The 26,349-nt window shown below is 45.1% G+C and overlaps 1 protein-coding gene across 3 annotated transcripts in view; it reads left to right on the plus strand.

Annotated features, from left to right (window-relative positions):
• The window catches only part of LOC129710183 (thyroid hormone receptor alpha), a 383,361-nt gene that overhangs the window by 333,930 nt on the left and 23,082 nt on the right, over window positions 1-26,349 (plus strand). For all 3 annotated transcript variants that reach the window (XM_055656977.1, XM_055656978.1, XM_055656979.1), the window contains one exon: window positions 22,391-22,491. In XM_055656977.1, the coding sequence (XP_055512952.1) occupies window positions 22,391-22,491 (101 nt within the window). The remainder of the gene's footprint in view (window positions 1-22,390; window positions 22,492-26,349) is intronic.

Consider the following 26,349-nt stretch of genomic DNA (forward strand, 5'->3'; position numbering starts at 1 on the left):
ATATTTAGTGTCAAATTAGGCTTGCCTCGGGTTGCAGTGTGTGGGATAATAAATACCATAACATTGTCTCCCAAGTGACAAGCAGAGAGGAGAAGCTAGAGAGATCTCTTTGAGATAAGATGTCGTAAACCAAATGGCCTATGTTTATGAGGGACCAAGTGACAAAGAGGAAGCAGCGAAAAAGCTAGGGTGATCTCTTTGGAGATAAAATGACCTAAAGCAAATGGCCAATGTTTTTAGTATATCTTGTACCATGTAAACAAAAGGCCTTTGATGTGATGCATTCCGTGGAAACCTTTTACTGTACCTCTGACGATGACTAATGTCTGTGGAATGTGCTAAGGGGACAAAAAAACCCTATTTAAGGCAATGTAATTCTGTTGTTCAGAGAAGGGGACCGAGGACAGTCGAGTGTCTACATTGGTCACTTAGCTGGAATTCTCGCTCCCTTCCATCGGCCGATGTTAAGTAAAGTTTTGAACTGGTCTACCAAACAGTTTGTGTGGTGTCTGTTTATTAAGAAGCGAACCTGGTTTAGTAGTTATAAAAGTAACTTTTTCAAATGTGCGGGGATCGCTGGTCCGCGCGGACTCGGTGGGGCCGAAGGGCCTGTTTCCGCACTGTATCTCCAAACTAAACTCAACTAAATACCATTCTGTTAGCAATAAAATAAAATATGTGGACTTGAATGCTGCCTTTCAGTGACGGCCTCAAATCAGTCAGAGCTGTCAATGGTTTTTCGATTAAGCAGGTGATGGGATTGAAGGGGCAGTCGATTTTAGCGATTTCATCAACTTCTGATTTAATATGTGAAACCCAAACCAGATTTGTTCGCTGCAAATAGTATTTGATGGGATTCTTTGATGAAGCCACAAAGAGGGTTGACAGGGAACTGCGGTTGATGAAGTGAATCTGACTTTGCAGAGGCTTGTGATACAGTGCCGTGCGGTTAACTCATAAGTAACATTGGCACTGGTGCCGTGCTTACAAACTACGCGGAGAGATAGATGGCAGGGTGAAGATGGGGACACCTAAGGCAGGTAAATAGTGTAAAACGATTACTTTAGTTAGATAAACAAGGTGGGATAACTCTAAATGAGTTAGAAGAAGGAGGGGGACTTCATTGAAACGCACAGAATAATGAAAGGCTTGGATAAAGTGGACGTGGAGAGGATGTTGCCACTCGTGGGAGAGTCTAGAACTAGAGGTCGTAGCCTCAGAATTAATGGACGTTCTTTTAGGAAGTAGATGAGGAGGAATTTATTTAGTCAGAGCGTGGTGAATCTGTGGAATTCTTTGCCACAGAAGGCGGTGGAGACAAAATAGGTGGGTATACTTAAGGCAGAGATAGATAGATTTCTTGATTAGTACGGTTGTCAGAGGTTATGGGGAGAAGGCAGGAGAATGGGGTTAGGAGAGAGAGATAGATCAGCCATGATTGAATGGCGGAGTAGACTTGATGGGTCGAATGGCTAATTCTACTCCTACCACTTATGATCTTATGATCTAAACACACTGTTAAATAGGAGACAATTGTCTCTTTATATGAGCTAAGATCAAAGAACTGTGGTATTTTCTCAGTGCCCTGAATAACCCAGTACTCTCCCTGCCACATGGCATTTATTGCCTGCTCATCCAATGGTACTTTGTTGGTCTTGGCTATTTTCAAATTGCTTGTGGGCAGATGACTTAACTTTTAAAAGGTTTGGCTGGACAGTAGCCAGGAATAAGAGAGGAGAGAGGATAGGGGAAGGGATCAAGTGAGATACAAGAAGACAAGGGATACTTGTCAGGTGAAAATGACAAGCAAAAGATTGAAGGAGCTGGAAATTAGTTTCGAGATGCAAGGTGGAAACTGGCCCTTCGGCCCATCCAGTCTGTGCACTAGTTTTATCATACAGACTAGGGACAATTTACAGAAGCCAATTAACCTACAAACCTGCACATCTTTGGAATGTGGGAGGAATCCAGAGCACCCGGAGAAAACCCACCTCACGGGGGAAACGTACAAACTCCGTACAGTCTGCGCCCGTGGTCAGGATCGAACCTGAGTCTCTGGCGTCGAATGGCAGCAACTCCACCTCTGCGCCACTGGGCCGGCCTTACTGAAATCTGAATTAAGAAATTGCTAGAGACAATCAGTAGGTCAGGCAGCATCTTAGGGCGGCCCTGAGGCACAGCTGATAGAGCTGCTACCTCACAGCGCCAAAGACCCAGGTTTGATCCTAACCTCGGTTGCTGTCTGTGTGGAGTTTGCACATTCTTCTGTAACCGCACGGGTTTCCTCTGGATGCTCTGCTTTCCTCCCACATCCAAAAGACGTGTGGGTCTGCAGGTTAGTTGGTCTCTATACATTACCTCTAATGTGTAAGGGAGTTGAAACAAAAGTAAGATAACATAGATTGAGTGGGAAGGGGTGATCGATGGCCAGTGTGGACCCGTTGGGCCGAAGGGCCTGTTCCCATGCTGTACCTTTCAGTCAATCAATAGTCTGAGAAGGGAGAAACGGGGTTAAGGTTTTCAATCAATGACGTTACATCAGATGACGGGACATCAGCTTGAAACTCTCTCAGGATAGATCATGGACCTAAAACATTCAATCTGTTTGTCTCTCCACTTTTGCCACCTGGTTTAACAAATATATCTGTACACGGTTTAAAAAATCTCGACGGACATATGAATTTGATTCATATATTATCTGAATATGTATTAAGAAAAGCATATAGAGTTGCCCGCTGGAAAAATCCATATCATCATTTTAATATTTTCTTGATGAATATTTAACCAGGTCATATTGAACAAATAGATATGGTGAATTTAAAGCAGATAATACATGAAATGTAACGCTCTCAGATGGACAGAAGGGTTTGTTTCCGTGGTGTATGATTCGTTGACTTGAAGCACTCCAACACACAAGGTAGTCTACGAAGGAACTGCAGATGCTGGAAAATCGAAGGTACACAAAAATGCTGGAGGAACTCAGCGGGCGAAAACTTCAGTCTGAAGATGGGTTATGGCCCCGAAACATTGCCTATTTCCTTCGCTCCATAGATGCTGCTGCACCCACTGAGTTTCTCCAGCATTTTTGTGTACCACACAAGGTATTCTGCTGGGTTGAAATGGCACACCTATACTTTTTCATACAGTACCTGAAGGGATGGCCCCACTGGGTTTTCCAGTCTCAAGAAACTACTCTCCAGGATATTGTGCTGTGAATGAAAAACAACTCTAACTTGGCCCCAATCTACTTTGGAATTTGTAGAAGCCACAAACCATAGCTATTTGATTTAAATGCTGGTAGAAGTCCTTTGTACATATCTGTGAACCATTAAATCTCCTTATATATCGTGAAAGTTTTCTCCCAGTATAAATGGATCTAATTCTTGCTGGCTGTATCTAATTATTTGTTGGTAATGTAATATATTGTAAGCAAACTCCGTTTTTTTTTTTGCTGTTTATCTTCATGTTTTGAAGGCTTTGGAGATTTAGTTGAAACTTTGAGAGATTTTCTTTTGATCATTGTTATTAAATATTTAATCTAGTCTCTGAATGTGGGTTTGGCTTGTGGGTATGTGTAGGAAGAAGCTCCAACTGCTAGTTTACACCGTAATGCTGGAGTAACTCAGCGGGTCAGGGGTCTGAAGGAGGGTCTCGACGCAAAACCACACCTGTTCCTTTTCTCCAGAGATGCTGCCTACCCGCTGAGTAAATTATCCTCAGAATTAAAGGACGTTCTTTTAGGAAGAAGATGAGGAGAAATGTATTTAGTCAGAGGGCGGTGAATCTGTGGAATTCTTTGCCACAGAAGGCTGTGGAGGCCAAGTCAGTGGATATTTTTAAGGCAGAGATAGATGGATTCTTGATTAGTACAGGAATCAGAGGTTATGGGGAGAAGGCAGGAGAATTGGGTTAGGAGGGAGAGATAGATCCACCATGACCCTTGGGCTAAGGGGATCAGGGGGTATGGCGAGAAGGCAGGTACGGGATACTGAGTTGGATGATCAGCCATGATCATATTGAATGGCGGTGCAGGCTCGAAGGGCCGAATGGCCTACTCCTGCACCTAATTTCTATGTTTCTATGATTGAATGGCCGAATAGATTTGATGGGCCAAATGGCCTAATTCTACTCCTATCACTTCTGACCCTGCAGACAAAGACCTTGGCAACACTCCTGATTAAGGTACAGGCCTGGATAATGAAAGATGAACCCAAGAAAACAAACATGTCCTGCGTTCTAAAGTGTAATCGACGCAGAGAAAAACATTGATGTTATGGGAAGGAATTTTTTTTTTTTTTTTAAGTTTTTCTCTTTTTAATATAAATTGCACATTGATGTCATGGCACCGAACAAAATATCAAAAGCAGCTGGTTAAACATCCTTCCTGACAAGCTTCTAAGGCAACAAACATAGGATGTGCTGCAAACATTTTGGAACTGGCACTCATCGGTTTTGTAAACTATCTTCAGGAAATTAAAACATTGGAAAATTCAACGGCGAGGATTAGGCCTTCAGGCCAAGGGGTGTTGCTTCCTCTAGAAGCCGTTACTGCATCATGAACTTCCCCAAACGTTTCATCTCCAACACATCCCTTTGGTTTATTTCCAGAAACCCATCACTCGGGAGAGTCAAGAGGGTTTTATTGCCACAAAATAACAATTACAATCTGTGTAGTTCAGAGTTTTTTTGAGGTTGTAGTGTCTAATAGCTGAATGGCTGTAGGGAAGAAGCTGTTCCTGAACCTGGACATTACAATTCTCAGACTCCTGCAGGCAGTGAAGAAAGCTAATGGAATGTTGGCCTTCATAACAAGAGGATTTCAGTATAGGAGTAAAGAGGTTCTTCTGCAGTTGTACAGGGCTCTGGTGAGATCACATCTAGAGTATTGTGTACAGTTTTGGTCTCCTAATTTGAGGAAGGACATCCTTGTGATTGAGGCAGTGCAGCGTAGGTTCACGAGATTGATACCTGGGATGGCGGGACTGTCATATGAGGAAAGATTGAAAAGACTAGGCTTGTATTCACTGGAGTTTAGAAGGATGAGGGGGTATCTTATAGAAACATATAAAATTATAAAAGGACTGGGCAAGCTAGATGCAGGAAAAATGTTCCCAATGTTGGGCGAGTCCAGAACCACGGTCCACAGTCTTAGAATAAAAGGGAGGTCATTTAAGACTGAGGTGAGAAAAAAACGTTTTCACCCAGAGAGTTGTGAATTTATGGAATTCCCTGCCACAGAGGGCAGTAGAGGCCAAATCACTGGATGGATTTAAGAGAGAGTTAGATAGAGCTTTAGGGGCTAGTGGAGTCAAGGGATATGGGAAGGCAGGCACGGGTTATTGATAGGGGACGATCAGCCATGATCACAATGAATGGCGGTGCTGGCTCGAAGGGCCGAATGGCCTCCTCTTGCACTTATTTTCTATGTTTCTGTAGACACAAAGTGCTGGAGTAAATCAGCGGGTCAGGCAGCATCTCTGGAGAAAATGGATGGATGACGTTTTGGGTCGGGACCCTTCTTCAGACTAGACCCTGAGGAAGGGTCCCAACCCGAACCATCACCCATCCTTTTTCTCCAGAGATGCTGCCTGACCCGCTGAGTGATGCCAGCACTTTGTGTCTATCTTCGGTATAAACCAGCATCTGCAGTTCCTTTCTACACTCTTTTGCCTGGTGTGGGCTCAATAGAGAAGGATACGGTAAAGAACAGATTGTGTCTTTGAAGGGAGAGTGTCGGATGTATCACAAGGTTTCTCCTGATCTGGCAGATGTTCGCAGTTTATGCATCAAATGAATTTGCGAGACTTCCGAAATTCTTCAAAGAGGCGGAGGTGGGGGTAAGGAGAATGTTTTCTTTCAACTCATTTACTTCTGATGATCTAAATGCAAGTGGTGGTGGAAGCAGATCCAACAGTGACCTCAGAATAAACCCGTAGGCGGGATCGAACCAACGTCTCTGGCACTGAGAACGCTGTAAGGCAGCAACTCTATCGCTGTGCCACCGTGTGTAAAACGCCGCCAAAACACGGTGCCTCTTGCATGCGGGCTGAGAAGGGTCTCGACCCGAAACGTCACCCATTCCTTCTCTCCAGAGATGCTCCCTGTCCCGTTGAGTTACTCCAGCTTTTTGTGTCTATCTTCGGTTTAAACCAGCATCTGCAGTTCCTTCCTACACTTTAGAAAGAGAATTGGTTATCACTCCAAGGGGGAACAAATTGTAGGGACCAGCTAACACTTTCAGTAGTAGGCCCTCAATGGGCCGAATGGCCGTCTACATTGAATCCTGACTCTGATGTTTGCGCTTCACTGAGCTATTAAATGGTGGTGCAGCTGGTAGAACTGCTGCCTTACAGCGCCAAAGACCCATGTTTGATCCTGACCTTGCATGCTGTCTGTGTGGAGTTTGCACATTCTATCTGTGACCGTGCGAGTTTCAACACTGCGTTATTGTCACGTGCAAAAGCATAGCGAAATTATTTTCCTACAAAGAGTCTAGTAGAGGTTTGCCATAACTAAGCAGAATCCTCTGATTAGCAAAGTGTACAGAAATAGTCCGCTGAGCCCGCATGCAAGAGGCACCATGTTTTGGTGCCATTTTACACACACGGTGGCGCAGCGGTAGAGGCTGCCCTGCAGTGCCAGAGACCTGGGTTCGATCCTGACTACGGGTGCTGTTTGTACAGAGCTTGTACGTTCTCCCCGTGACTGCGTGGGTTTTCTCCGAAATCTTCGGTTTCCTCCCACACTCCAAAAACGTTCAAGTTTGTAGGCTAATTGGCTTGGGTTTGTATACTTGGTATAAGTGTAAACTGTTCGTAGTGTGTGTAGGCTTGCGTTGGCGTGCGGGGATTGCAGGTCGGTGTGGACTCGGTGAGACGAAGGGCCTGTTTCCACACTGTATCCCTAAAAATCAAATGTTCCAGTCTGCGCTCTAGTTCTTACGAGAGTAACCCGGTCCAGCCAAGCCCCAGGTTGCTCCGGTTTCCACCATAGTGCCCTGGTTTCCTCCTACATCTCAAAGACGTGCAGGTTTGTAGGTTAATAGGCCTCTATAAATTGCCTCCAATGTGCAGGGAGTGGGTGAGAAAGTGGGATAGCATAGAACTAGTATGAATGGGGTGATCCATGGTCAGCGTGGACTCAGTGGGCCGAAGGGCCTGTTTCCAAGCTAGCTCTTCCAAACAATCAATCAAACTATATCGGCTATTGCTGGTTTGCAAGATTTAAATGAAGTCCGAATAAGTAGCCGTTGCATCAGGTTCACCAGACTGACTCCTGGGATGCCAGGACTTTCATATGAAGAAAGACTGGATAGACTCAGCTTGTACTCGCTAGAATTTAGGAGATTGAGGGGGGATCTTATAGAAACTTACAAAATTCTTAAGGGGTTGGACAGGCTAGATGCAGGAAGATTGTTCCCGATGTTGGGGAAGTCCAGGACAAGGGGTCACAGTTTGAGGATAAAGGGGAAATCCTTTAGGACCAAGATGAGAAAAACCTTTTTCACACAGAGAGTGGTGAATCTCTGGAACTCTCTGCCACAGAATGTAGTTGAGGCCAGTTCATTGGCTATATTTAAGAGGGAGTTAGATGTGGCCCTTGTGGCTAAAGGGATCAGGGGTTATGGAGAGAAAGGCAGGTACAGGATACTGAGTTGGATGATCAGCCATGATCGTATTAAATGGCGGTGCAGGCTCGAAGGGCCGAATGGCCTACTCCTGCACCTATTTTCTATATTTCTATGTTTCTATCAACAGATTGGTTGCATTAAAAATGTCTGAGAAATGAAAATAGAAAATGCTGGAACTATTCAGGAGGGGCGGCACAGTGGAAGAGCTGCTGGCTCACGGCGCCAGAGACCCCAGGTTCAATCCTGACTACAGGTGCTGTCTGTACGGAGTTTGTACGTTCTCCCCGTGACGGCGTGGATTTTCCCCAGCTGCTCCAGTTTCCTCCCACATCCCAAAGACGTACAGGTTTGTAGGTTAATTGGCCTCTGTAAATTGTAATTTGTCGCTAGTGTGTGTAGGGTAGTGTGAGTGTACGGGGTGGGGTGGGAGATTGCAACCTTCACGCGGTCCGCCCTGTTTCGACGAATGCAATCAACCTGGCGTGCACAATCAAATAAGAACAAACAGAACAAGTTGCCCTACAACTTTAGGCTGTGCACGCCACACGCAAGAAGAAGAAATGTATGGGGTGATCGCTGGTCGGCGTGGACTTGGTGGGCCGAAGAGCCTGCTTCCCCGCTGTATGTCTAAGGTCTGCATCAGACGACAGCCGTCGAGAGAGAAATGCAAGTCTAATGGGGTGAATTGTAAACCTGGATTAGGTGTGATTTTATTATTTAAGATTGTCAATGCTTCATCCATGAAGATGACAAACAACTTGCGTTTGCTGTAGTATTTGGCGGTTTAAAACTCTTAAGGAGGCTTGGATTTAAATTTGCTATGACAATATTTCCACGAGAATACTTGGTGTTACTCTTGCTGCATTGAAGAAATAGTTCCAATCTCTTCAAATGACAAAAACTTCATCATTGCGCTTACAAAAACTTTATCCTTTGAACCCCTGGGCCCCTGTCCTACTTAGGCGATTTTTTTTTGGTGACTGCAGCAAAATTTTCAACATGTTGAAAAAATGTTGCGGACAGGGGCGACAATTTTTGCTGTCGTAGGTTGATGTAGGTGTTGTCGTAGGTGGTCGTAGGTGGTATCGTAGAGCGTCGCCAGGTGTCGTAGGTGAATTCCACTAAAACTAGTCCCTGGCAGTCACCTAAGTGGGGCACTCTTTTGGCACTGTGGACAGCTTGATTGTATTCCTGTGCAGTCATCCTTGAGTAGATAGCACGCAAGCAAATTATTTTCACTGTACCTCGGTACACGTGACACTAAGAAACTAAACCGTGAGCAAAGCTCCCAGAGTCCGAGGTCAAATCCTCAGTTTGGGTAAACCGATGCCTAAGATGGAGGAGAGTGGCGAACCGTTAAAAGATTTGGATGTGTTTCTGTCCCAATGTTGCTGTACATAATATTGCTCGAGACAGAAGCCCCTGATAGCCAGGATAATTCTTCCCTTCCCTTCCTCTCTCCTGCCTCCAGCATGTCTGCCACTTCTGGATTACGTGGTTTCCATGTGAAACGTGTTGTTGGTTTTAGCCCATTTCTAGGAGGCAGTCCACGCTGTCCATCGATCACCCGTTCACACTAGATCTATGTTATTCCACTTGCCCATCCACTTTCCACACACCGGGGGCAATTTACAGAGGGCCAGTTAACCTACAAACCCGCACGTCTTTGGGACCGCCGGCCCTGCGGTCTGCGGTGCTTCTGGCTGTGGCGCGGCGGGGACTTTAAATCTTCGACCGCCGGCCTGCGGCCTACACCATCTTGAAGCCGCGGCCTCCAGTGGGGAGGCACCGATTCAGGACTTACCTGGACTTTACCCTGACTGTCTGGACGCCCGCAGCGGCGACTGCGGAGGGTTGACGTCCCGACCACGGGGGAAATGGAGGAGGACTGGCCAAATTCTGTGCCTTCCACCACAGTGATGAATGCGGTGGTGGATGTTTGTGTTACATTTTTATTGTGTTTTTGTGTGTTCTTTTTTCATTGTACCGTTGCTGGCAAATTCATTTCACTTGCACTTTAGGGGCACCCGGTGGAACCGCACACAGTCACAGGGTGTCTGGCACAGGGTCCTCTGGCGCTGTGAGGCAGAAGCTTCGACAGCCGTAATGCTCAATTCCATTCTTGAATCAAGAATTTAAGAAGGAACTGCAGATGCTGGAAAATCGAAGGTACTCAAAAATGCTGGAGAAACTCAGTGGGTGCAGCAGCATCTATGGAGCGAGGGAAATAGGCAATGTTTCGGGCCGAAACGTTGCCTATTTCCTTCGCTCCATAGATGCTGCTGCACCAGCTGAGTTTCTCCAGCATTTTTGTCTATATTTTTTATACCAGTGGCCTGATATTGCCTTTGGTGCAAATCTTAGTAGAATCCTTTGGAAAACATTGATGGGCTTTTACACCATGCAGCGTAAAATGCATCTTGCAGTAGAGCCAGAATAAAAATGATGTGAATTTAGTTTGATGCACCGCTTCACATATGACCTTCGCTGATGACACAGCTAAAGAATACTCCATCGTTTTAACATAAAAGCTTCATTAAAAACAAGTTTTTATTCTGCGGTTTAGAATTTAAGAAGGAACTGCAGATGCTGGAAAATCGAAGGTGCACAAAAATGCTGGAGAAACTCAGCGGGTGCGGCAGCATCTATGGAGCGAAGGAAATATTTCCTTCGCTCCATAGATGCTGCTGCACCCGCTGAGTTTCTCCAGCATTTTTGTGTACCTTGAATCAAGAGTGATAGTTGCCTAGATTAACATTTGCATGACCCAGCTATTACCAGGCAACTGAACCATCCTATCTACAACGAGAGAGCGGTCTTGAGCTAATATCTACCTCTTCGGAGATCCTCGGACGATCTTTAATCAGACTTTACTGGAATTTATTGCCCTTCACCATGTATCTGTGGATGGCTCGATCGTAATCACATATGTATTTCCGCTGACTGGTTAACACACAACAAAATCTTTTCACTGTACCTCGGTACGCGAGACAATAAACTAAACTCAACTAAAGTTGACTCTAAGTGAGTGAAGACCAAATATTTCTCATTGTGTTCTTTTGGATTAATTAGCTCGCCACTAAAAATAAAACTCTGCCTTGAGAATTAACCGCAGGTAACGTTCCTTTAAATGAAAGCCAGTCTTATGTTACCCATGAGGAATGGTTGCTGAAATATTTATTCTGTTATTTCCATTTCCTCCGTGATACCCCCCTGGAATTCTCGTGTGCCAAGAGGAAAAATCTGGTTGGAATACTGGGCAGCTTCCAAACCAGACTTCTGAGGCTTTGCAAAACACTGCTGTATGGACCCAGGCAGAGGCTGCAATGAGGTACAGCATGTTGTATTAAAAGCAGAGGGACCGAACGACAAATGTCAGGAAAGAGACACGCCCTCCCAAGAGAATGCCACGCACTGAAATAATTTAAGACAGGTCACTTGAGAAAGATATTAAGCTGGAACATTGGAGTCCGCAATGCAGAAAGGAATTGTAACAATTCGGAATTGTAACAAATCATCGCTACATTTTTAGCATGCCTTTCATTCATAGAAACATAGATATAGAAAATAGGTGCAGGAGTAGGACATTCGGCCCTTTGAGCCAGCATTTGCTCGCTGAATTTCATCAAAAGTAAGGCATTATTGACTTACTTTTTGATGAAATTCAGCGAGCAAACGCGATAATTCCCGATATTTTGGACCTTTAAATCTCCACGGCAAATGTCGGCTGTTCACTTCCGCTGGATTGGCACCTTCAGCTCCCTCTTTAATTTACCTTAGTTTCTATCTTTTTTTTCCCTGTAAATCTAGGTAGCTGTGCCTCACGGTCACCCCGACTGGCACAATAAATTGCAGCTCAAAACCTGGCCGTTTTCTATGTTTTTAACGGGTGGGAAAGTACGTGTTTTCCCATCCACTAACATGTACCGGAACTCTAGAATGTCCTCCACTTGAGATTTTTGGTCACGTGGGTGCGGATCTACGCTCCAGTGACCTTTAGTGAAATCACCCTATACGATCATGGCTGATCATCCTAAATCAGTACCCCATTCTTGCTTTCTCCCTAAATCTCTTGATTCCATTGGCCCAAAGAGCTAAATCTAACTCTCTCTTGAAAACATCCAATTAATTGGCCTCCACTGCTTTCTGTGGCAGAGAATTCCACAGATTCACAATTCTACGGGTGAAAATGTTTTTCCCCCATCTCAGTCCTAAATGGCCTACCCCTTATCCTTAAACTGTGACCCCTGGTTGTGGACGCCCCCAACATCTGGACCATTTTTCCTTCATCTACCCTGTCTAATCCCTTAAGAATTTTATATGTTTCTAAACGATCCCCTCTGATCCTTCTAAATTCCAGTGAATACATGCCCAGTCAATCCATTCTTTCATCATATGTCAGTCCCGCCATCCCGGGAATTAACCTGGTGAACCTATGCTGCACCTCAAAACCATGAATGTCCTTCCTCAAATTAGAAGACCAAAACTGCACACAATACTCCAGGTGCGGTCTCACCAGGGCCCTGTACAACTGCTGCAGGACCTTCTCGCTCCTATACTCAAATCCTCTCTCTATGTTCTATATCTCTCTACATCACCGTCTATATCTACCGTTTCCCTTTCCCCTGACTCTCAGTCTGAAGAAGGGTCTCGACCCAAAGCGTCACCTATTCCTTTTCTCCAGAGATGCTGTCTGACCCGCTGAGATACTCCAGCTTTTTGTGTCTACTGCTTGATTTTCTTGTTTCTAAATTCACACCAGAAAAAATATCAAGAGTTTTTGGAATTTACCAGCAATCTGCTACGAGCTAGGATCCACTGAGCACATGGATTATGTACTTAGAGGTTGAAATTCATTCTTGGCTGCTTCAACTCTCTTGACAATATAGCCCATATGCCTGTGGCATTTTGCTTCTGAAATTGGATTCCATTGAAGTCAATGGGACCAAAGTTTGGAATTGAAATTCAATCCACAGAGATGGCAACATTACATATCGAGACTATGCAACACGGAATGAATTTCTAGATCTCAGATGTAATAGCCAGGATGCATTTCCATTAGAAGAGAATAGATATTTATTGGGATAGCGTTCAAATAAATGATTATCCTGGATGGTGTTCATATTTTTCTATGTCTTATCTGGAGCCATCCAAATGAGGGAAATGTAGTGCATTCCACGCCCGGCTTGCCTTGTAGGTTTTTTTTAGTTTAGAGATACAGCGCAGAAACAAGCCCTTCGGCCCACCGGGTCCACACTGACCAACAATCCCCGCATGTTAATACCATCCTACACCCACTAGGGACAATTTTTACATTTACCAAGCAAATTAACCTACAAACCTGTACATCTTTGGAGTGTGGGAGGAAACCGAAAATCTCGGAGAAAACCAGCGCAGGTAACGGGGAGAACGTTCAAACTTTACAGACAGAACCCGTCCGTAGTCAGGATCGAACCCGGGTCTCCGGCGCTGCATTCGCTATAAGGCAGGTGTTGCCTCTGCGACACCGTGACTGCCATAATGGAGAAGATAAACTCTTAAAGTCAAGATGTTTGGGTTCAGGCTTATTATTGTCACGCACACCGATGTACAGTGAACAGCTTTGTTTTGCCTGCTATCCAAAAACATCATCTACACTATACATAAATCAATCAAATCAAACTCAAGTATAGTATATCGAGCAAAGGGGAAGGTACAGGGTGCAGAGCATAGCTCTCAGCATTGTAGTGCATCAGATAGACACAAAAAACTCAGCGGGTCAGACATCACCTCTGGAGAAAAGGGGTTTTGGGAAATCCCCTGACTCTCAGTCTGAAGAACGGTCTCGTCCCAAAATGTCGCCTGTTCCTTTTCTCCAGAGATGTTGGCCGAATCGCTGAGTTACTCCAGCTTTTTTTCGGTTTAAACCAGCATCTGCAGTTCCTTCCTACACATTGGAGTGCATCAGTTCCAGAGACAAAGTCCAATGTTCACAGTGGGGCAGCAGGGAATCAGTGAAGTCCAAATAACATGAACTCCTTGTCAAAGGAAATCCTTTGGATCTTGATGAAGGGGATCTTGGCTATGCTACTGTCATTGAAAGTCAACAAGAAGAAGAAGAGATTAGTTCTCTGTCGATGGAAATGATCATTGCTTTGTGCTAGCATGGTTCAGATATCATGCCATATCTAGCTTTTTATGCAACGATTCAGTATCTGAAAGAAAAGCAAATGAACCTGTCCTCTGTGCCAATATTAGCGAACTGTTTGACGTTTCACCTTGCATTGGAAGGAATGTTACTTCTGAAGTTGGTAAGGCTTACCTTCAGTAGAATCACTGAAACATCCTGCACAGAAACAGGCCCTTCAGCCCATCAAGTCCTTACCAACCTGTTCAGTTCGGTTTAGTTTATTGTCACATGTACCGAGGTACAGTGAAAAGCTGTTTTTGTGCGCTAACCATCAAATAACCATTTACGCCACAGATCAAATGTGATTCAACCCACATTCTCCACAGCTCCTCCCAGATACCACCACTCACCTACACACTTGGGGCAATTTACAGAAGACGATGAGCCTACAGCCTGCACGTTGTAGAGATGTGGGAAGTGACCCACGCGGTCACTGGGAGACCATGCAATCTCCGCACAATAGCACTAAACATCTGAATTGAACCAAGATGGCTGGAACAGTGAGAGAGCAGCTCCGCCAGCCCCAGTAACCTTTGCCCGTCATCGTTGGGACGAAACACTTATTCTTAACCATGTCATGACTACTTCATCAATGACTCGGAAAGAGTGTAGAGAGGATTTATGCGGATCTTGCCAAGAACTGAGGGTCTGAGCTACAGGGAGAGGTTGGACAGGTTAGGACCTTATTCCTTAGAGTGTGGGACTAGGGTTCCCAACCTGGGGTAAATTTACCCCCAGGGGGTAAATTTCGCCTACTGTTGATTCTGGATTTGTACATATTTTTTCTCATTGACCAACTGTGTTTGGTTCTGGTATGCACGGTATCTGTTCATCATTAGTTGTTCATTAAATAGGTGAAATGCTATTAAAGATGCCTGGGGCAAATGGGATGGAAAGGTTTGGGAGGGTGAGAGGTGATTTTATGGAGGCATATGAGATCTTGGGGGGGGGAATAAATAGAGTAGATGCATAGTCCTTTTTACCCAGAGTAGGGGAATCAAGAACCAGAGGACATCAGTTTAAGGTGAGAGGGGAAAGATTTAATGCCAATCTGAGGAGTAACTTTGTTCGAATGGAGGGTACATGGAATCAGCTGCCGGAGGAGGTAGTTGAGGCAAAAACTATAACAATATTTAATAAAACATTTGGACAGTTGCATGGATAGGAAAGGTTTAGAGCGGTCAGGCCCCAATGTGGGTAGGTGGGACTAGTGTAGATGGGGCACCTTGGTCAGCATGGGCAAGATGGGCCGAAGGGCCTGTTTCGATGCTGTACGACCTACACTTCACCACAAGTTCAGAGGGTTGATGGTGAGGGCTTTACCTAATCCATCTTACTGAGCTGCAATTCCCTCTGCTTGCACAACAAGCCACTTGCCAGCTGTGATTCCATGGTCATTGAAAACTCATTAGCGTCCCCTGATTTTTACTTTATTCTTCAATTATAATGTTGTCCTTTGGGTAGATTTCAGTGCGTCATTCTACCTGAGAAACAAACTGATGCACGTGGCCTTAATACCCTTTGGATCAACACAACATCAAGACCATCTGATGTAATACCATGTTTGCCTCTTCCACCTGCTGTTGTTTTTTTATATTAAAATCCCTGAACAAAGAAAATATTGCAGAGAATCAGTTTTGCAGGTGCAATGAAACAAGATAATGGACACAACCAATACCTATCGTGGAGAATACAGGTCAAGCAGCTTGTGTTGTAGTTTGTAACAAACTAGTGGAGGAACTCAACTCAACGGGCAGGCAGCATCTGGGGAGGAAAGTGGACCGATATCTTTTTTGTGCCAGGACCCGTCTTGAGACCGATGGAGGAATGGGTGTCAACTGCCAACAGTTGGGCAGGAGGGTGGCGCAGCGTTAGAGTTGCCACCTTACAGCGCCAGAGACCGAGGTTCGATCCTGACTACGGAGTTTGTACGTTCTCCCCGTGACCGCGTGGGATTTCCACGGGTGCTCCAGTGTCCTTCCGCACTCCAAAGACGTGCAGGTTTACAGGTTAAATTGCTTCTGCAAAATTGTAAATTGTCCCTATTGTGTAGGGTGGTGTTAGTGTATCACTGGTCGGTGCGGACTCAGTGGGCTGAGGAGCTTGTTTCCGCTACTGTATCCACGTAAATATATTTATTTATTGCTCATATTCTATGTTCGCTCTTCTAGGGAGATGCGAACTGCATTTCGTTGTCTCTGTACTGTACACTGCACAATGACAATAAAATTTGAATCTGAATCTGATGTCAAAAGTCTAAATTAATTTGAAATACAGGGAAGCATATTGTGACTTTGTTGGATGGTGGAGCAAGAATGAGAGTGAGCCAGACGTCCTTTCACACATTCCCATTAATATATGACCAATAAGTCATTGCCATATTGGCATGACGGCAAAATCTTAATGATTATTTAAAAAAGGGTTAGGAGGCTTGGGAGGGGAGGAAGAGTAAAATTAGTTTTGTGGTATGTTTATCGTTCAACATGGGCAGCACGGTGGTGCAGCGGTAGAGTTACTGCCTGACAGCGTTTGCAGCGCCAGAGACACGGGTTTGATCCTGACTACACGTGCTGTCTGTACAGAGTTTGTACGTTCTCCATATGACCTAGCTGGGTTTTCTCCAAGATCTTCGGTTTTCTCCCACACTCCAAAGACGTACAGGTTTGTAGTTTAATTATCTTGGTATAAGTGTAAATTGTCCCTGGTGTGTGTAGGGTAGTGTTACTGCGCGGGTATCGCTGGCCGGTGCGGTTTCGGTGGGCCGAAGGGCCTATTTCCATGCTGTATCTCTAAACTAAACTAAATCTGAAATCATGGCCAGTTAGTTAGCTAGCCAGCCAGCTTCTATACAGAGTAATGACTAATTCATGTTTTGGGTCCTAATGTTTTGGCAAAAAGATCCAAAAACATCAACCTCCTTGTTTCTGGAAGCCTGCTGATATATTTCTGCTCTCTTCTCATCCCCGTCAAGCTTTGGCTTGTTAGTGCTTCACCAAGTTGCTTCGTAATTCCTGCAGTGGGGAATTGCTGGCAGAATGCGTCCTGTTTAATAGACATTCTTTGACTGCGACATGTGTGGAACATTAACTGGTTTCTTGGCCTCTGAGGCTCGCTCCAGTAACAGTGGAGGTGCCTGGGTTCTCAGCCATTTGTTTAACGAGCCTGGCAGTTCTGTTTGACAGGAGATAGAATCCACTCTGTAATTAACAATCCCTTTGAAGTGCCATTATTTTCAAAAGTGTTTCTAATGGAAGTCCGGGAGCCTGGTGTCACTTCATTTTAATTGTGTCTCTAAGGGGCGCAATGAAAGCTCGCTGACTTCAACTGCAAAATAATCACTTTTGAACCAATTGTGACACTGATTAAGCTCCTGCACTGATTAAACTCAGCCGGGCAGACAAGAGTTGTCTGGATGAGGACAGTTTTATCCGAACACATAAAGCTCTAGCACAACAAAGACTTGAATGGCTCTCCATCCACTCGCTTAAACATTCGGCCAATTTGCACGCCAAGGCTCCGATGTATACTCAAAGATGCGCTGCAATATTCGGTTCACAATTTATATCAGTAATCTGAATGCAGGGACCCAAATGCAATATTTCCATAGACATCAAACTGGAAGGGAGTTGGATCATGAACTGTGAGGAGAAGTCAAAGAGGATTGTAGGTTACTATAGACAAGGTGGGTGAATAGCAAATATATATATATATGCCAGATGAAGTATAATATCGATCTAGAGATTTGCAAAGATTGCAGGTTAAATGGTATTGAGGTGGACAATCAGCCTTAATAGTATGTAATGGCAAAGAGTTTCAACGATTCACTTTAGACTTTAGAGAAACAACGCGGAAACAGGCCCCTTCGGCCCACCGAGTCCGCGCCGACCAGCGATCACCCTGTACACTAGCACTATCCTACACACTCTGGACAATTTACAGAAGCCAATTAACCTACAAACCTGTACTTCTTTGAACACCTGGAGAAAACTGATGCAGTCACAGGGAGAACGGACAAACTCTGTCCAGACAGCACCCGTAGTCAGGATAGAGTTCAGGCCTCTGGCGCTGTAAGGCCGCAACTCTACCACTGCGCCACCGTGACACCCACTTCTTTGATTTTTCCTATACTTTTTTTCTTTGCTTCCACTATCGTGTTGTGGCTTTAATGCCGGCTAGGACGAGTTGTTCCAGAACCTGGTGATGTTGGGGCTCCAGGCTTCTGTAGCTCCTGCCTGATGGTAGCAGCGAGAAGAGGGAATGGCCCTAATGATCCTTCATCTCACTATGTGTAGAATTATAGAAGATTTACAACATGGAAAGAAGCTGTTCATTTCAAAAAAGAGCAAGGAAGTTTGTTTGTTTCTGTGCCCTGGTTTTTATTCGTCCCCTACCCATCATCACCAAACTGTGATGTGTAGGAAGGAACTGCAGATGATTGATTTATACCGAAGGTAGACACAAAAAACAGGCAGCATCTCTGGGGAGAAGGAGAAGGGCCTTGACCCGAAACGCCACCCATTCCTTCTCTCCAGAGATGATGCCTGTCCCACTGAGTTACTTCCAGTTTTCTTGTGTCCATCTTCGGTTTAAACCAGCATCTGCATTTCATTCCTACACATTCAGCCCATCGAGTCTTTACCACCTCTCTGCGTTTACATCAATCTCTTTCCACCGCTCTTTCTCCATTGCTCAGCAAATTATTTTCCCTGTCTCCTTTGACAGGCGTGATTAATTGCTTTGAGTGAATTCCAGCTCTTAGCCACTGTTTGTATAGTAAAGAAAATGTTTTCTCACAAGTTCCCCTTTTGACTGTCACTTTTAGTTAGCGAACAGTATGTCCCTCGGTCCCGAAGCCATCTGCTGATGGGAATAGCTTCCTTCGATTCACACTAAATAAACCTGTCACTTATCTAGTGTAGGAAGGAACTGCAGATGCTGGTTTAAACCGAAGACAGACACAAAATGCTGGCGTAACTCAGCGGGACAGGCAGCATCTCTGGAGAGAAGGAAATGGTGGCGTTTCGGGTAGAGACCCTTCTTCAGACAGATGATTCAGACTGTCACTTATCTTGTTTGCCTGCATCACATTTCCTCTTCGTTTAATGAGGCGATCCGAACTTCTACAGTCAAGCCGTGTCACTGGAATTCCTCATCAAGAAATCATCCATGTTGGCTGCTCACAGGTTTTGTGTGAGCAAAGAATTATTTCAGCTAAAACTGTGAAGATTGAAGGTGCTGATCTCGCTCACTATCCCCAAGCACTTGTTTCAAAGGTAAAATTCCTTCCCCCTCCCAAGTAACTCTGTCTGGGGATGATTGCAACCCAAAACGTCGCCTGTCTATTCCCTTCAGGTTAGTTTAGTTTACAGGTAACAATATCGAAACAGGCCCTTCGGCCCTCAGAGTCCATGCTGACCAGCAATCACCCGTACTATCCTGCACACTAGAGACAATTTACAGAAGCCAAATAACCTACAAACCTGCACGCCTTTGGAAACTGGAGCACCCGGAGAAAACCCACGCGGTCACAGGGAGAATGTAGTCAGGTTTGAACCCAGTTCGCTGGCGCCGTGAGGCAGGGACTCTACCGCTGCGCCACCATGATGCCCCGCCTTTGTCTGCTTGAACCCATCTGTCGGATGTGACGTGTTTGCTAGTTTTTCTCCAACGGCTAGCTTAAGTCTGGACTTTCTTTCCTGCCTGCTGTTGCTTGTTACATACACAGGGCCGATTATGGGTCTCGACCCGAAACACCACCCATTTCTCCTCTCCAGAGGTGCTGCCTGTTCCTGCTGAGTACCTCCATCGGTTTGTGACTATCTTCGGTGTAAACCAGCATCTGCAGTTCCTTCCTAAACAGGGACAATTATGTGGAGCACAAAAGTCTAACCGCCACCCACCCTCCCACCCCCAACCTTCCCAAATACATAAGGAACATTTCTGGATGTGGCAGAGATTCACAAACTCGCTGCCTGTGAGTGTCTGAGCTTAGAACTCAGAATATAGAGAACCTTCAGGTAACACGTTTACGAGGGCCCTGAGCTATTGGGAGAAGTGGGCAGGCTGGGACTCTATTCCTTGAAGTGCAGGAGGATGAGGGGTGATCTTATAGAGGTGTACAAAATCATGAGAGGAATAGATCCAGTTGATGCAAAGAGACTCTTGGGAATCGAGAACCAGAAGACATAGGTTTAAGGTAAGAGGAGAAAGATTTGATAGGAATCTGAGGGGTAACTTCATCACACATGGAACGAGCTGTCGGAGGAGGTATTGAGGCTGGTACTATCGCTATGTTCAAAAGCATTTAGACAGGTACATAGAAAGTCAAGTCAAATTACTTTCATTTATATAACACATTTAAAAAACAACTCTTGTTGGCCAAAGTGCTTTACATTGGTATAAGAATAGTATAAACAAACAACAGTGGTTCATAGATGAAATACAAACGTCACCACATACATATAGCCCTCGCTCAGAGGACGTCAAAAAAGGCTTGGGAGTAGAGATGAGTTTTAAATCTCGACTTAAAGGAGTCGATAGAGGGGGCAGTTCTGATGGGAAGAGGGATGCTGTCCCACAGTCTAGGAGCTTGATAGGACAGGTTTGGAGGGAAAAGGGCCAAACGCAGGCAGGTGGGACTAGTGTAGCTGGGTCGTGTTGGCTGGTGTGGGTATGTTAGGGTGCAGGGACTGTTTCCACTCTGTGCCTCTATGACATGGTTTGGTTTTGCCTCAGTTGCAGCTTAAAGAGCAGCACTCGGATCAAGGTGCTTTCTGATCCGAGTGCACAGAGAGTGGTGAATCTCTGGAATTCTCTGCCACAGAATGTAGTTGAGGCCACAGTTCGTTGGCTATATTTAAGAGGGTGTTAGATGTGGCCCTTGTGGCTAAAGGGATCAGGAGGTATGGAGAGAAGGCAGGTACAGGATACTGAGTTGGATGATCAGCCGTGATCATATTGAATGGCGGTGCAGGCTCGAAGGGCCGAATGCACCTATTTTCTATGTTTCTATGTCTATGATCCGTACGAATCAAAAACACACCAGCACCCATCACCTTGGGCTCAGGAGCTCGTGAATTCGAGAGACTCAAGTACATAATCTACGCTGACATCTTCGTTCAGCCATGAAAGAATGCCGGAGGTTCAAACCTCAATTGTTATATGGTTCAAACCTCATTATTATTTGCTCAGTTCGCAACTGGGGAGATCCAATTAAGAGCCCGTTTGAATGTGTGGTTATCATAGCGATGTACACTGTACACTGTAGAGGATGCACAGTATAGTTCCTTCTCTTCAATATGTGTACGGGCTGCCCACAGGCACAGCTGGTGGAGCTGTTCCCTCACTGTGCCATAGACCCAGGCTCAACCCACCCCTCGGGTGCCGTCTGTTGTGGGGTTTGGCCGTTCTCTCTGCGACAGCTTGGGGTTTGTCCAAATACTCCTCTTTCCACTTACGGTCCCGACAACATGCCAGTTTGTAGGTTAATGGGCCACGGTGAATTGCCCGATATGTATGGGGCGTTTAAGGAAGGAGTCCAGTGCAGATGCTGCTAAAATCAAAGGTAGACACAAAATGATGGAGTAACTCAGCGCGCTGAGTTACTCCAGCATTTTGTGTCTGCCTTCGATACAAGAGGACATGACTTCAGAATTAAGGGACAGAAGTTTAGGGGTAACATGAGGGGGAACTTCTTTACTCAGAGAGTGGTGGCGGTGTGGAATGAGCTTCCAGTGGAAGTGGTGGAGGCAGGTTCGTTGGTATCATTTAAAAATAAATTGGATAGGCATATGGATGAGAAGGGAATGGAGGGTTATGTTATGAGTGCAGGCAGGTGGGACTAAGGGTAAAAAAGTTGTTCGGCACGGACTTGTAGGGCCGAGATGGCATGTTTCCGTGCTGTAATTGTTATATGGTTATATGATACGTATGGGGGATGGATGAGAAAGGGGAATAACATAGAACGAGTGTGAATGGGCAACCAATGGTCGGCATGGACTCAGTGGGCTGAAGGGCCTGTTTCCGTGCTGTATTTATCAATGATTCAATGAATTACACTCACGTGAGCTGGTCCTGTACCTCATCTACTTTCTTACCCAATTGCACAAGTTCCTCACTTCCAATTGTGAGCAGTTATCTATCAGTCTTACAGGGGATGTAGAGGATTACAAACCATTGCTACGCACTGAGTAACAAACTATCTCCTCCTAAGTGACCGAACCTTCACCTCGTTACCAGGTTTCCGACTAGTCTTATGGTCTCCGACTGCATTTTATCTCTGTTTGCTTTGTTGTTAGCTTCTCCCAGCTAACAATCATCTATTTGACATTTTCCTTGATCCCCATCCCCTTTGGCCTGTTTTCACACCTTACGCTTCCTTATCTATGTATCTCTCTCTCTCCCCTGACATCAGTCCGATGGAGGGTCTCATTTTGTGTCAATCTTCAGTCTAAACCAGCATCTGCAGTTCTCTCCTGCACATTCCCTGATTCCATGCTCTGCATCCTATACAAACAACCTTGCAGTATCCACCCTGTGGATCTCATTCATTCAGCGGCTCAGTGCTCTGACTCTGTGCGTTTGCCTTTCAGGGTACATTCCCAGTTACCTGGAGAAGGATGAGCCCTGCGTGGTCTGTGGTGACAAAGCAACCGGATACCATTACCGCTGCATCACATGCGAAGGCTGTAAGGTGAGCATACGGGAAAAAACGGTTTATAACAGCGCACAGGATGAGTATTTTCCTCAAAGGCTTTTATTTCTTCTTACACCCAGCCGCAGAGTTTTAGCCGTATCCTCGCCAGTGTTAGCATCGTTTAGTTTAGAGATACAGCGCGGAAACAGGCCCTTCATCCCACTGAGTCCGCGCCGACCAGCGATCCCCGCACACTTACACTATCCTACACACACCGGGGACAATTTAAACATACACCAAGCCAATTGACCTACAAACCTGCACGTCTTTGGAGTGTGGGAGGCAACCGGAGATCTCGGAGAAGATCCTCGCTGTCACGAGGAGAACGTACAAACTGCGTATAGACAGCACCCGTAATCGGGTTCGAACCCGGGTCTCTGGCGCTGGAAGCGCTGAAAGGCAACAACGCTACCACTGCGCCACCATGCCGCCCGGTTACACTCGCCAGAGTAACGTTTACTCACAATAGTGTTGGTTCATACAGAGGACACTGTCCCTTGCTTGGCAGATTGGAGTGTAAAGAATATGAATGCCCTTCACCCAGGCAACTGTTGGAAGTCACGGGGGATGTCACAGTTATCTTGGTAAATCAGGAACATTGAAGTGGGTCGAATTTAAACCTCAGACTAAAACTAATCACTCCAAGCTTCTGGATTACTTGTCGGGTAACTATGATAGACACAAAATGCTGGAGTAACTCAGCAGGGCAGGCAACATCTCTGGAGAGAAAGAATGGGTGACGTTTTGGGTCGAGACCCTTCTTCAGACTGATGTCAGGAGATACATAGATAAGGATGTGTAAGGTGTGAAAATAGGACAAAGGGAATGGCGTTCAATGGACATGTAGAATAGGTGGTTACACAAAAAAGCTGGAGAAACTCAGCGGGTGCAGCAGCATCTATGGAGCGAAGGAGATAGGCAACGTTTCGGGCCGAAACCCTTCTTCAGACATGTAGAATAGGTCATTGTTAGCTGGGAGATCCTCAGTGATCTCGCAATAAGCTGGTGAACCTTGGGCGATTGAACACCTAAACCGAGACACATTGACCTGATGTTGATGCTTCCATTGGAGTGAGCTGATCACTTGCTAGAGTTTATGTCCTGTGTGTGGATCTCGTCCTTTCTACGGCAGGGTGTTTCTTTCTGAAGCAAATTTCCCATTGATGGAGGTCAGGCACCACTGAGATCAAGTGTGTCCTGTTCCCCACACTGATGGGAACCATGTCTTTTCATTAAAGATGTGCCTCTAAAATATCCCTGTCAATGTAACGTTTGCTTTAACCAGCATGTGACCATCACTGACATAAAAGTAGAGTCTAGTGTTGCTTTGACAAGAATGCAATTTGTGTGTGATTGTGGTCCTGTGGTATGGCACCTTACTTATAATAATAATAATAATAATAATAATAATATTAATAATATCTTTTATTGTCATTGCACATAAGTGCAACGAGATTTGGTTTGCAGCTTCCATCCGATGTCATAACATAAATAACTAATAGAATTTAGATTTAGATACCCCGAGAACATGGTTTGTAAAAGAACAGTAAAATAGTCAAAACAGTTCAAACAGATTTAAGTGCAGATGTGTCTGTGCGACGTGACCATCCGAGGGAGACAGTCCAGGGGGTTGGGGGGGCACTCAGCAGGGCCGGTTCAGAGCCGCTATAGCTCTAGGAATGAAGCTGTTCCTGAGTCTGGAGGTTCGGGCGTAGAAGGTCTTGTAACGTCTGCCGAAGGGAAGAGTGTACCGAGGTACAGGGAAATACATTTTTGTATACAGTTCAGTATAAGTATCACTGTACATATAGAAGATAGACACAACATGCTGGAGTAACTCAGCGGGACAGGCAGCATCTTTGGAAAGAAGGAACCAGCGTCTGCAGTTCTTCCCTTCACTATACATATTATCTATAGTGATACTTGCACTGAGCTGTATACAAAAATGAATTTCACTAGATAAACAACTCAGATACAGTACAAGTGTAAAGCAGTAGTACATGGAGAAAGTATACAGAATAGTAAGATTAAACGAGAACTTACCAGTTTGAAGTTTGATCTTGATTTCATGAGGAGTTACGATGAGCGATTACGTGAAGAAGGGCCGTCCGTCTGCTTGCGCGTCAATCTTCAAAGCAGCGGTGTTAAATCACAGATATCAAAAAAGACCTGAGAATAGTAAGATTGTGATAAAACGGTTTGTGGGAGGACACAGTGCCTGCCAGTCCGTCGTGCGTGTTGCGTTCAGACGTAATGACGCGCACGCAGACGGACGGCCCTCCTTCACGTAGTCAGTCACGTGACTCCGAAGAAAAATTGCGAGTTTGGCACCAATTTCAAGTCCTGTTGTTGTAAATGCAAGGTTCCTGATCTGACCATGGAGGCCATTGTCCATGGTGAGCAGAAAGAACATAAAGGATTTTCCTGGAGATATTATAGTTATACCTCTCTAGCACACTCTGCAGCCGGTGATTTTTAAATAAATGGTATTGATTTTAGACATACGGCATGGACACCCAGGCCACCAAATCCTCACTGACCATTGATTCACCCATTCACAACTAGTTCTATGTTATCCCACTTTCCCATCCACTCCCTTCCCACTACGAGCAATTTACAGAGGCCAATTAACAAACTCTGTGCCGACAGCACCTGTAGTCAGGATCGAACCCATGTCTCTGGCGAGTCTGCACCTTCCAGCCATCCTAGCACATTAACACTACCATACACACACTAGGGACAATTGACACTTATACCAAGCCAATTAACCTACAAACCTATACGTGTTTTGTGTGTGTGTGTGTGTGTGCGTGGGAGGAAACCGAAGATCTCGGAAAAAGCCCACGCGGTCATGGGGAGAACGTACAAACTCTGTACAGACAGCACCCATAGTGGGGATCGAACCCAGGTCTCTGACGCTCCAAGGCAGCAACTCTACCACTGCGCCACCGTGCTGCGCCCCGTCCCACTTAGGAAACCTGAACGGAAACCTCTGGAGACTTTGCGCCCCACGGAAGGTTTCCGAGCGGTTCCCGCAAGTTGCAGGCGGTTGCCGGAGGTTGCAGGTAGTGGAAGCAGGTAGGGAGACTGACAAAAACCTCCGGGACCGTACGGAAACTTTGGGTGGGGCGCAAAATCTCTAGAGGTTTCCGTTCAGGTTTCCTAAGTGGGACAGGGGCATTAGGTGATGAATGAATGTTAAAATCTGAGAAAGTTGTACAACAGAAAACATCATCCACCCATAGTTTTAATGCAAATGGTGCTTTGAAGGGCGGTAAAGGGTGGTTGTCTATTGTCTCTCTCCTCCTTGGACCCAGAACCCTTCAAAGACTCACCTAACAAAAATAATCGAGCTATTCAATCTTATTCTAATTTATTTTGTGATTAACTTGGCAGATAGAACATTGGCTACACTGTAACAAAGCGTTATGTAATAACATTGGAGACATCAAAATATAAGCAGCAGCGCAAATTACTGGCATAAATGAATAGTAACGCTTCGGGGTGCAGCAAAATATAATTTAAGGTACAAATTCAATTATCTTTAATGATAAATCTTCACAATGACATCCCGGGGAATTGACGACCATGTTAATTGCTGATTAATTCCTGCAGATAATCTCAAATGATAGCTTACCATTTTTGCACATTATAAGTCAAACAAATTGAGTCATTAAAATGAAAAACATTTAATTTAACGCTATCTCCAAAATCAATTAAGGGAATTTAACGTAGTTATTGAACTAAAGGAGCAACTCATGGCCTGTATTAAGCCTCAAGTGAAGATACACAGCTAGATCCACTAAGATGACGGATTGTACACATTGAATCTGCATTGAACGGAGTTTAGAAGAA

Source organism: Leucoraja erinacea, chromosome 27, assembly GCF_028641065.1.
Source record: "Leucoraja erinacea ecotype New England chromosome 27, Leri_hhj_1, whole genome shotgun sequence".
Classification (NCBI taxonomy): Eukaryota; Metazoa; Chordata; class Chondrichthyes; order Rajiformes; family Rajidae; genus Leucoraja; species Leucoraja erinaceus.